The 13,254-nt window shown below is 40.0% G+C and overlaps 1 protein-coding gene across 1 annotated transcript in view; it reads left to right on the top strand.

Moving 5' to 3' along the window:
* The window catches only part of SNTG2 (syntrophin gamma 2), a 1,262,328-nt gene that overhangs the window by 470,590 nt on the left and 778,484 nt on the right, over positions 1 to 13,254 (top strand). Inside the window, exon 8 of the mRNA XM_078647499.1 lies at positions 10,907 to 10,989. Within this exon, the coding sequence (XP_078503625.1) occupies positions 10,907 to 10,989 (83 nt within the window). The remainder of the gene's footprint in view (positions 1 to 10,906; positions 10,990 to 13,254) is intronic.

Here is a 13,254-nt window from a genome sequence, read left to right as displayed (position 1 = left end):
AAGTGCTGGCATTCCACAAAGTGCACACGTTTGCAGGTGTAGAATGAAAGTAATCGTTTAATGTCACGCTTTTTTCTCATTCTTTTTCTTTTCTTCACATGGAAGCCATTTTCGCATGTAAACAAATCCAGTGATTGGACAAATTCCAATATTGATTACACCACTTCAGTTTGGAAGTACAAGCAATGATTGTAACAAGGCAGCGTAAACATTTGTCAATACCTACATCGTAACAGAAGTGCCAGACTTCCATACCAGTTGATAGTGTGCTGTACAAAGTGGCATAACATAACATTTCCATAGCACTACAAAGGGAACATAAAGAACAGAGAGGGACAAGGAGTTAATTATCAGGACCAGCACACATGTTCCTCAAATGTAACATAACTACAAAGGTGTGCTATTCCTTATCAGGGAAACGCTAAGGGAACTGTCTTGTTCCTGCTCCCTGTTCACATCTAGAGACTGCTCACAGTCCAGCTATCAGCTACAGCAACTGTGACGTCTGTGTCCGGAACAGTCAGGAGATGTTGTGTAACTGAATCAGAATCTTTAATGTGTGGACTCACCTGGCACTTTTACTGCACGTAAGTGTCACCTCTGTATGCAAACAGTATGTGGCCTGGTCACTTGGAAAGTATATTCTGGTGTCGAAATCCCCTAAATAACACACGCTTTGAGCCTGTAGCATTTCTTCTCGATAGGCATGCCTTCTCTGTGGCCCAGCTGCAAAAAAAACACTTAGATGAGATTCTTGGTCATAGCTTTGGGCTTTAGCCTATATAAGCTGAGGCTGCAAGCCTACTTTCCTACCACTCAGAATGACAACTTACACTGATAGGGTGGATTAAAGAAATTGTCCAGTAGTGATGAGCCCCTGTCCTGCTGTACACCCATTAACATTATAGTCTACTGAATAAGGGTGCTGATGACCTTTCCATGCAGTTGTAAGCCAGGTAGAATCTGCTTCCTGGTATCAGTGGTGTTTTGAGTGAGCCTCTCGGGTAGCCCTGTGGAGCACCAATATTCCATTACACTTTTGAAGTGTCCTCTTTCCTTGTACCTGTAGAGTTCATTCCGGAAAAGGTGCTCTTCCTGTACCACATTCTGGGATCCTTTGAGGCCCATGCAAATAGTCATGTTTCCAGACATCAGTATCTTCCTATTGGTCAGTCCTATTATCCTTCTTTCTTTTAACATCTTTTGTATTGTTTTATATAGCGAGAACTAGACCCGAACCGAATCAGGTATCAGAGCGCTTTACATAGCACAAGTTACGTTTTTTACATGAGGACACACACTTTCATTTTTAGGCACGGGGAGATTAAGTGATTTGCCCAGAATCACAGGAGGATTTGGCGTCGTTACCGAGACTCGAACCCAGACCCCCGGTCCGAGGTCGAGCGCCTTAGCCGTTAGGCCAACTCCTCTCCAGTATTAGATGTTTTTATATCAAGTTTGTTAAGAACAGTGTACAAGTTTGGTACTCAGAACTTCTTTGTACTGTAGATCAACTTTTTGTCCATGTGGTACATAACATTGAAATTGTACTGATGATAACTGTACTAATACCTTCAATTCAGACATGAGGACGTAGTAAGTATAAAAATCAGAGCAGGTCGCATGAATAATGTTGGACTGACAGACCTGACTCTCCTTGCTTAAAGACACAGAGTTATTATGTCTCCAGCTAAGGTTATTAACCAGCACATTCTGCCTGATGTAGGAACAGGCTGTGAATGTGAGATTTAGGCGGTTGGAAGAAACACGGTATCTAATGAGTTTATCTTAAAACTCATCCGTATACAATAACGTCTTTGAGGAAGTAGCCGTCTTTGATTGCGCATGAGAGGTTAATATCGCTTCAAGAACAAACTCCTGCGTGAGCTTAAAACAGAAATTTACGTCAGGTGTTTGCATTCCAAATGACTGTTGACCCCTGTAATTCGTGGTACGTTAACGCTGGTGTAAACGGCCAGCGTAATTAGTGCCAAATGAGGAGCTGCAAGACCTCTGTCTAAGCCGTTTGTTTTGTCTCGGTTCATTTGTGTGACAAGTACAGGAAAGCTCTGAGGACAGAGCTGCTTACCAAGAGCAATAGCTTCACGGTACCAGTCCTGTTTCTTCCACGTGATATGGGTGAGTGGCCTTGCAGTCAGAGAAAAGCACTTTAGTGCTCAAGACGTATTTAGTGACGCATGCTTTAACATTAACTCCTGCGGCATACATCATAGTTCAGATTCAAACCTTCTCCGGATCCTAAATGTCGTGATGGCATCTGACGTTTATCCAACAGAGCCATTATCATAACTACGTTAATTCCGTAAAATGTGATGAAATCTTCTCACTGAACCAGGTGTGTGGTTCTCAGAAGACCTTCCCTTTTGTCTTATTGTTCTGTCAGGTTAATGTAGTAATAGACTATGGCCCAGATGCATCAAACTAAAATCCGCTCGCAAAGGGGCAGATTCTCAGAATCTGCCCCTTTGCGACCGTTATTTTTGCATTTGGAATGCATCATCCCAAATGCAAAAATCGCAATTTAAGAAATCGCGAAATTGCGATTACTTAAATTGCTATTGCATTTAAGGAATCTCAAATTGAGATTCCTTAAATGCAATGCATTAAAGTTAAAAAAATAGAGATTTCGCTAATAGGGGGCGCAAATTACCATGAAGTTGAACTTCATGGTAATTTGCAAAAACTTTGAAAAATGCACTAAAGTGCATTTTTCAAAGTTCCATTTTACACACAGACATGCCCTTAGGGCATGTGTGTGTGCAAGATGTACCCATATACAGATTTCAGGGGTGCAACAGGGTGTCCTTTTGACACCCTGGCACCCTTGAAATTGCAATCTCAATTTACAATTCTCTAATTGAGAATCGCTGTTTGTCTTCCCATTCATTCCTATGGGCCTCTAGGCCCATGGGAATGAATGGGGAGGTATTCCTTAATTGCGACTCGCAATTTGTGAGTCGCAATTAAGGAATTTTAAGAAATCGCTATTTTTTAAGTGATTTCTTCATGCACGGCATTTTGCTATTCCTTATTAGCGAATCCTTATTTTTCGCTAATAAGGAATCGCAAAATGGATGCTTGATGCATCTGGGGGTTTGCCTCTCAGGATAGCGATTTGTATTATTCATGGTGTTAGACCTGTTATCCTTAAGGTGGTCTTTCCCCCTACTTTTTGGCTTTTACCTCCATGTTTTACTGATTCTTTTTTTTTGGCCTTAGGACTCTGAGCACTTTACCACTGCTAACCAGTGCTAAAGTGTATGTGCTTCTCCCCTAAACATGATGGCATTTGGTGTATACCTGATTGGCATATTTGTTGTACTGGTAAGTCCCTTGTAAAGTGGCATGCCATATATTCAGGGCCTGTACTTCAAATGCTACTAGTGGCCTACAGCACTGATTGTGGCACCCACAGGAGTAGCCTTCCAAACCTGTCTCTGACCTGCCACTTCACTGCCTCTGTGTGCAGTTTATTACCACTTTGAGTTGGCATTTAAAACAACTTCTAAGCCTTAAACTCCCCTTTTATTACAAATGAATCACCCCAAAGGTAAGCCTAAGTAACCCTTGGGGCAAGGTGCCATGTCAGTAAAAGGTGGGACATGTACTCATATATTTTGCATGTCCTGGTAGTGACAAACAGCATATTTTGTTTTTCACTACTGTGAGGCCTACCCCTCTCATAGGCCAGCAGTGGGATTTCATTATTACACTTTTAAGCTGTAATTTCCCGATCACAGAGGAGTAGCTTTTTCATGTTTCATATGCTTGGAATGGTGATGATAAATCCCCCTTACTTTCACTTTTAGAAAGTGGACATTTATCTGTACATACTGATCTTTGTGCATAAAAGCCTGTCTCCGAAAGATGTCTAGGTTAGATTGACAGCTACACTTTGTGCATTTCCTCTAGACAGCTGCAAAAACACGAAGGTGAGGTTCATCTGCATTCTGTGCACTCACCAAAAACAACTGCATTTGTAGAGGGCAGAGATACCTCTGAGTTGGTGTCTCGGCGCTAGCGGTAAAGATCACCCTAGGGAGGGAGAAGAAGTTGTTACCGGCTGCCTTAAACTGACTCAAAAAGAAAAGATTTTAACAACTTTCTGAAAGTAACTTCAGGTGTAATACTTCTAAGTTTAAGAGGGAGGGCATCCCACAGCTTAGTTGTTAGAAATCATCTGCATTCATCTGCATTCTGATGGGTCTTCCTATGGCAGGGACGAATTGGAAGGGCTGACACTTACACTTCAACAGGATAGTGTCCTATCCACATACAAAGCACTGATTTACCCCCCAGGTTTAGCCTGGCAGAGAGGACTGAGTTGAAAGGGATCCTTGGGAACTCCAGGGAGATCTTTGAAGTCACTCACTACATCAAAGGCTCTTTTGGGAATAAGTGCTGGCTCTCTGACTCCCACAAATCTGACACTACTGGATCTGTCAGGAGGACTGCTGTGCTGCTTACAGAACCCAACAAGGCTGCTTTTCTGGATGGACTGCTCTTCTGCTTGTTGCCTTGATGCTTTTTGTTCCAGACTCTGTTAGAGGGTCTCTGCATTCCCTCCAAGTGATTTCCAAGGGCTTGCTGGCTTGCCTCCTGTTTTCTGAAGTCTCAATGAGACAAAATGCTCCCTAAAATCCTGCTGGTGCTGCTGGGATCTGCTTTCTGTGGGTCCTACCCTTGCCCGAGGTGCCCCCTCCAAGCTCTGGGCCTCAGAAGTGTGTTCTGCAGCTGCTTTCATTAAAATCTGAAGCATTGCAACAACTGTGTGAGAAATTCCGCTGCATCGCTCTTCGACACAGAGGCTGCTTGACAACAGTGGATCTATAGTCTGCATGGCTCAACAATGATGCATTGCATTCACTTTGAGCTCAATAACAACTTGAGATCCCCTTTGTGTGGCTCAATGACGATGTAGTAGGCTCTTGGCGTCAAATTTTGCTTCAGCTAAAGTATCTCTTTAGTGGGACCTTTCTGAGTCCTTTAGCCGGCCTGCTGTCGATCGCAGTCATCCTGAACTTTGTATTTGCACTGTGACCTCAAGTAACCTTTTGACCTCTAGTGACTTCTAAACCCTACTTTTTATTTAATCTTGAAACTTTAACTGAGTGGATTTTTGCTGTTGTAGTCTCATTTTGCTCAGATAAATATTCTCTATTTTTATGGTGTAGCCATAGTATTACTGTGTGTTCCTGTTGAACAAATACTTTACACATTGCCTTTGTAGATAAGCCTGACTGCTCTGTGCCAAGCTGACAGAGGATGAGCACAGGTTCTCCTATTGGGCATCTAACTTACCGTGACTAGAGTGGTGGGTCTTGCCTAGCCTTTGTGCATGCCTCATCAGACCTTTATAGATCACAGCAAATCACCTCTGAGGGTTTCGAGATGCTGGAGCTGTTTGTTTCTGCGTGGAGGATTGATTGTTCAAACATCCAGGTCTTTAGTCCACTTCTGAATTGCTGGAGTGACGGTGTGGTCCTGTAGTGCAGGGGGAGGCTGTTCCAAGACTTTGCTGCTAGGTGCAAGAAGGAGCGTCCTCCGCTGAAGATCTTGCAGAGCAATGGAAGGGTGTGGAACCATGCGGCTGAGACGGTGTTGACTTGTTTCTTCATGGATAGCTTTCTGTCCAGGAAGATGCTGAGGTTGCAGATGTGGTATGTTGGGTCACAGGCTGTGACAAGCTCAATGGCGAGGTGTTGTTCCCAAAGATAAGGACTTCCATTTTTTCCAATTTAAGTTTAACACAGTCATCCTTAATCCAGTCTGCGACATTCATCATTTATCTATGGAAGTTAGCTTTTGTGTTGGAGGAATCTTCGGACAATGAGAGGATGAGCTGGGCGTCATCAGCGTAGGAGATGATGTTGAGTCCATGTGATCTGATGGTGTCAGCCAGGAAGGTCATTTCAGTGTTCAAGAAGGTTGGGCTGAAGGATGACACTTGGGGGACTGCACATATGATCTTTTTAGGCGATGTGGTGAACGGTGGGAGATGGATCCTTTGGGTTTTGTCAGTGAGGTACGAGGCAATTCATTTGAGGGTGTTTCCTTGAATCCGAATGTGGTGGGGTCTGTTGATCAGGATGTGCTGGAAGTCTGTGTCAAACGTGGTGGACATGTCCAGGAGGAGGAAGGCTGCTCTTTCCCCACGACCCAGGAGGGATCTGATGTTGATGGCTGCGATCAGGGCTGTCTCAGTGCTGTGGTTAACTCCGAATCCAGATTGGAAGTGGTCCAGGAGGTTGTGGTCCTCTAGGTAATGGGTGAGTTGCTGTTTGATTTCTTTCTCGAGGACTTTTGCTGGGTAGGGGAGCAGTGATATGGGTCGGTAGTTCTTCAGTTCAGCTGGGTCGGTGGCTGATTTTGTCAGGAGGGGCCTCACTTCAGTGTGTTTTCAGTCTACAGGGAAGAAGGCCGAAGTGACGAAGGTGATCAGGACCTTCTTGAGCTTGTTGCCGATTGTCTTTGCTTTCAAGGTTGAAGTGGAGGAGGCATGGGTCTGTTTGTGCTCAAGAGTGCAACAGAGTTCATGATGGACAGAGTGTTTTGCATGGTGAGGAGTTCCCAGTGGGCGAAAATGCGTTCAGGCTTTGTGTGTGTGAGCTGGTTGATGCTCTCTGCAGCAGAGGGTTGGCATTCAACATTTTCATAGATAGCCAAGATCTTGTCATGAAAGAAGTCAACAAGGTTATCGCACACATTCTGGGAGGGAGTGTTGTCAATCTTGGAGGCTGCTGGATTGGGGTACTTCTTCACAATGGCAAAGCATTCTTTTCTGTTGTTTGCGCTGGCTTTGATGTGGTCTGGTAGGGCGTTCTTGGTGTCTTTCGAGAGGTGGTGGTACTGGTTGAGAGCTATCAATGTGTTTCTAACACATGATAACTGATTTACCACAATGTCCACTTTGATAACCTGAGACCATTGGTAATGTATACAGTGCCTAAAATGGTAAACAGACATAATATCGACTCCAAAATATCGACAGGACATAATATCGAGTTCAAAATATAGACAGGACAAAATATCGACTGGACAGAATATAGACATCAAAAATATCGTTTTTAAGGTAAGTAACGTAATTTAATATCGAATGTTAAAAATATAGATAGTTAAAATATCGAAGTATATAATATAGGTAATTAAAAATATCTAATTTTTAATAGTATCTAATTATTTATAATGTTTTTTATGTTATTATATGTGTGAAAATTGTGTATTTATGTTATAATTAATTTTAAAAAATAAAATTTGTTTTTTTATTTATTGCGTAATTAAATTCTGTAGCGGGTTGTGGGTTTATAGGGGAATAGGGTGGGAAGTAATTTAATTATAATTAATTAAATATGTAAATGTATTTATTGGTATTATATTTTAATTAATTATTAATTAATTTATATTTGGTAAATAATTAAATTTTAATTGGCAATTAATTTTAATTAATTGAATATTTGCTAATTATGTTAATTTTACTAATTTATTTTCCGTAGCGGGTTGTGGGTTTATAGGGGAATTGGGTGGGAAGTAATTTAATTAAAATTAATTAAATATGTTAAAACATTTATTGGTATTTTTTTTTAATTATTTGTTAATTAAAAATGTATGGGTAAATAATTACATTTTAATTGGCAATTATTTTTATTTAATTGATTAATTGCTAATTATGTTAATTGTACTTATTTATTTTCAGTAGCGGGTTCTGTGTTATAGGGGAATAGGGTGGGAAGTAATGTATTTATAATTAATTAAATAATTCAATTTATTTGTATTTAATTAGAAAAAATAGATAAATAAGTTTTAATTGTTAATTAAATAAATTTAAATTTGTAATTAATTTGGATTAATAGGTAAGAAATAATAATAATTAATTTTAATTTGTAATTTTAATTGATTAATTGTTATATTAAAATAAATTGGTAATTACTTTAAAATACTTTGTTATAGATATTAATTTATATTTTTTTAAATAATATATGAAGTATTTAATTTCCCTACTGTTGCACACTCTGGAGTGGGAATAGTAATTTTTACCCCTACGCTATCCAACGCTTTCCCTACTGTTGCACTCTTTGGAGTGGGAATAGTAATTTTTACCCCTACGCTATCCAATGCTTTCCCTACTGTTGAACTCTTTGGAGTGGGAATAGTAATTTTAACCCCTACGCTATCCAACGCTTTCCCTACTGTTGCACTCTTTGGAGTGGGAATAGTAATTTTTACCCCTACACTATCCAACGCTTTCCCTACTGTTGCACCCACTGGAGTGGGAATAGTAATTTTTACCTCTACGCTATCCAACGCTTTCCCTACTGTTGCACCCACTGGAGTGGGAATAGTAATTTTTACCCCTACGCTATCCAACGCTTTCCCTACTGTTGCTCCCACTGGAGTGGGAATAGTAATTTTTACCTCTACGCTATTCAACCCTTTCCCTACTGTTGCACCCACTGGAGTGGGAATAGTAATTTTTACCTCTACGCTATCCATCGCTTTCCCTACTGTTGCACCCACTGGTGTGGAAATAGTAATTTTAACTCTACACTATCCAACGCTTTCCCTACTGTTGCACCACTGGAGTGGGAATAGTAATTTTTACCCCTACGCTATCCAACGCTTTCCCTACTGTTGCACTTACTGGAGTGGGAATAGTAATTTTTATCCCTACGCTATCCAACCCTTTCCCTACTGTTGCACCCACTGGAGTGGGAATAGTAATGTTTACCTCTACGCTATCCAACCCTTTCCCTACAGTTGCACCCACTGGAGTGGGAATAGTAATTTTTACCTCTACACTATCCAACGCTTTCCCTACTGTTGCACCCACTGGAGTGGGAATAGTAATTTTAACTCTACGCTATCCAACGCTTTCCCTACTGTTGCACCCACTGGAGTGGGAATGGTAATTTTTACCCCTACGCTATCCAACGCTTTCCCTACTGTTGCACTTACTGGAGTGGGAATAGTAATTTTTACCCCTACGCTATCCAACGCTTTCCCTACTGTTGCACTCTCTGGAGTGGGAATAGTAATTTTTACACTTACGCTATCCTACGGTAATAATATTTATTAATATTTAATTATATTATGTTACTCTATATATATGTTTTAACAAATATGATTGTAAAAATTTTTTTTATAACTTTCATTAATTATTTAAATATTATAAGTTAATTTAAGTATTTTTAAGTATATTTTAGTAATAATTTTTTAATATTAATTTAATTTAACACTGTTTTTAATAAAGTCGATATTTTAATTAACTATATTTTTGTAAACGATATTTTGTAGTCGATATTTTTGTACTTACCTGTTTGTAGATACAAACTTGATATTCTGTAAGTCGATATTATGTCCCTCGATATTTTTTCAGTGATCCGCCTAAAATACTCAATGTTCTCCCACTGTTTCAAGCACAGTTGATAAATGTAGCTTGTATTTAAAACTGAGTTCACACTTTTGATCATCATTTGGGAAAGGTTGGTTCTCTGATTGTTTAACGGATTTTGAAAAATCTCTTTGTGTATTTTGGGCCAGAGAGCATGGTACACACAGGCAACTATATGCATTGTTAAATAGATATTCTAAGACTTGCAGTGCAGGTGTCTTTGAGGTGTAAGAACATTTTGAATTAAATCCGATGCCACCAAGTAACCAGTTGTGGTTTCTACATGTAAGGATTTGAATAAAATCATGCTTTATTTTCACAACCGTGTTTTGTGTTCAAACAGTCTTATTGAGAAGCATATATGAGTGGCATAGTAGAGAGCATATGAACAGTACAGTGTATTGTGTAGAACAGCATACAATTCTGTGTATAAGCAGTAATAAAACAGACAAAATACAGTAAGTTGGAAATAGTTAATAATAAGAGGAGAGATGACTTTGGGGTTGTGAGTAGCAAATGTGGAGGGAGGGCAACTGTGATAGAACCATGCAGCACTACCCAATTATTCAGAATAGCAAAGCTAAAGCACCCTATGTGGGGAAGGTATTGAAATTCCTGAGGGCGCAGAAAAGAAAAAAAGATAAAGATGAGAGAGATAAGAAGAGAGAAGATACAGGGGTGCAGATGGGGGAGGGAAGGAAAAGGGGTAAGTTCCAATGGTGTGTGGTGAAGGCAGATCTACAGGGTTCAAGGTGAGTAGGCAAGGTTGTCATACCGATATTCAGGAGCTATGGTGGGTCCACGTTTTGAACATAGATCGAGTGCATTTCATAGGCCACACCTGCATATACTGTGGTGGATTTTTTTAACATAATGTTGTCTGTGCTTCTGGTGGCACATAAACATTTCCACCATTTCTTGAAGGGGATTTTTGAGGTGGATTTCAATTATAGTAGAACTATTTTGTTCCCAGGGCTAGCAAAAGGTCGGGTAGTAGTGAGTCATGTGTGGATTGGTTGGTGGTAGGCTGGTTTGCCTTGAGGAGATAGGTAGATTGTTTTCAGAATGCAGGAACACATGAATCTTTGTGAAAACGATTTCTATCCGGAGAAATTCTTAGAGAGTAAAGTTTGGAAATGTATCTATAAAAATAGACTGAGGAAACACAAAGCATGTTTAAGATAATAGCAAAAACAGAGGTGTTCCGAATGACCAAAACGATCGAAATTACATTATTACAGTAAGTATAAAAATCTACTGTCTCATTTTTTATTGAAATGTACATGAACTACATCATAGAATGTGTATTTTTTGTATTAGTAGTGTTTCACACAGTTATGTCACTGAAAAGGCAGCATAATGCAAGATTGTTTTTAGGATATTAAATTATACATTTGCACTACTTTTAGCAATTATTGCCGTTTTATAAAGTAAGTTTGAATCTGTTAGAACAGCACTCTCCAAGTTACATGTACTTCTTTTTTTACCATGCTTTAGGCTCACCTAGTGCTCACAGTAGTGGTGACTCTTCGCCTCTCTTTGACAGTGGCCTACATTTAAATGGAAACACATCCAACACAGTATGTATTAGTAGTATGGTTGTCAAATGAATTAATATTGTTTCTGCCTTTGTTCTTGTATTCCAAATGTAACATTTTGCTAGAAAATGTCATGTTGTGTTTACGGATCAAAATTCCAGAACTCATTTGTAATGTTACCTTCAGAAACTATAAATTGTTGTATGCAAACCCTTTACAACATAAGGCATGTCTGTAATTTTGGAAAATTGCAAAAAACACAGTTGATGGACAGAATGTAGAACAATGTCATACATTCACCCCAGTACAAGGATCTGGGCTTAAATCCATCGTTTTTTTGCACTCCACACCACCCTGGGTTAGACAATGGCTATATGCAAATCAGCTCTGACCCTGTGCCTCATGGGAACAGTCCAGTCCGAACTACCAAGCCATGTCTTTCCCAGACCGGAATCAAGCATCAAGAATAGCGCTTGGCACTAAAATATAATGTTTCTTTGTAACAAGAGTTCACTTGGAGAGATGTTTTTATTTATCCAAATATTGCATGTAGGTTTAAGTCTACAGAACACATAAAATATTTGAAAAGTTTTATGCTATGTCTAAGCATAGTATTGTGTACTTGAATGGTACTCTTAAAAGGCAGTGCTCAATTTGTAAAAGGATACGTTTCTTGTGGATGCCACTATCGAAGGTCAGGTCGCTGAATACCAAGGCTGTGTAGTCCTGATTCAATCTCAAACCTCTTTGATCCACCACCTTCCAATCCCTGCCTCTGTATCTCTTTCTTGCAGGTTATTTTTCACCCCTGCTTTGACCTTCTGTCCTTTTTCCATCTTTCTCATCCTCTTTCTTCCCCCTTTTGTGTTTTTCTCTCTCTTGCTCTGGAGCAATCTTTTGAGGAAAAATACGTGTTGGTCCCAAAAAAACGGAGTGCTGGAACCCAACCTGCAACCACGAGCTCAAGCAAAGCACTGCTTCCAATACAAGATCCATGCTAGACATCATGCTGCTGCGTTTGTGCTATAGTGCACAAATCTCTTCTTGGACAAATTGAGAGTTGTTTTATTACTTACGGAGTGCCTCTCCTATATTGGTGTACATCAGTTCCGTGATATTTAGGTTTTTTTTTAACGGAGGGAGTGGAACACCCGTTTTATGGAACAAATTGGAAGACTTGTAGTGCCACAACACAGTCCAAAACTAGTCTTAGCTACTTAGATGTTTATACTAATGGTTTATAACTGCAATGAAAAAGCACTCTTTAATATCATGAAGTACAATAATCATATTCTTGTTCATACCATATTTGTTCAATGAATGATAATAAGTCTCTGTCCAACATGATTCCACGACTTCCTATTGGTAAAGCAATACAATTAATTAGTGCAGAAATGTAAAACCAATGTGGAACCAAACAAAGTGCAAAATTGACTTCAAAGAGTCACAGGCAATGGTTAGCTGACACCTGAGCAGGGCTGTTCTTTCTCTCCCAGTCAGGCAGGCACCACATTTGATAGGAGAGGAGCTGCCCATAGAATTGGTTTAGGGTGACTAGATTGCAGGGGTTGCTGATTTCAATGGCCACACCATATCGGTGGTCACAGAAGCTCTGCTCAGGGGAAGAAAGGTTCTGCCGCTTTGGTTCAAAGTAGAGTGTGGCACTGTGACATTGTTTGCAGCAGTGCATACAGAACATGCTGCAAAAGCCATGTTGGTCACCCCTTGAATCTTATACACCATTGGTTAGAGAGTAGCCAGGAGTTTCCACTACCGCCAGACTAATGCTAGTAAGTGCGACATTCCCTGTACACTCATGAGAATACTTTCTCATCCTGTGGACGAACAGAAGATGACTGGACCTGATGTCGGTGAATTGGGAAGAGCCTGAAAGACTGGATCTGCTCTCCTTCTTGTACCCCGAAAAAAACATTGGCTTCAAGTGTCATAAGGCTGACATCCTATTCAAGCTTTTGGGACACAACACGCTACAAGAGGCCATTTCTGCAACTGTCCAGCTGACCAGTTCCAAATGTATCTGCCCTGGGTCCTGCTGGTGGCCTCTGTGGGAGGGAGTCTGGAAGTCTAAGTGCTGTCTGCAAGACCTAAGAGCTAAGGGTCTACTTTATTACCTGCAAAATTAATTACAATCATTACAGTAACTTCAGAGCATTGATTAAGAACATACTTAAAAAAAAAAATCATTAATGTTATTTTCGCACAACTAAAAATAGAAAGCACCTAACCTCAAGTATCAAAGTTCTCTCCCCAAAAAACCCCTATGTATTACAATTATTTGTACAAGTT

Source organism: Lissotriton helveticus, chromosome 6 (genome assembly GCF_964261635.1).
Source record: "Lissotriton helveticus chromosome 6, aLisHel1.1, whole genome shotgun sequence".
Taxonomy (NCBI): Eukaryota; Metazoa; Chordata; class Amphibia; order Caudata; family Salamandridae; genus Lissotriton; species Lissotriton helveticus.
Note: the sequence above shows the minus strand (reverse complement) of the source record. Positions and strands in the feature narration are given on the sequence as shown.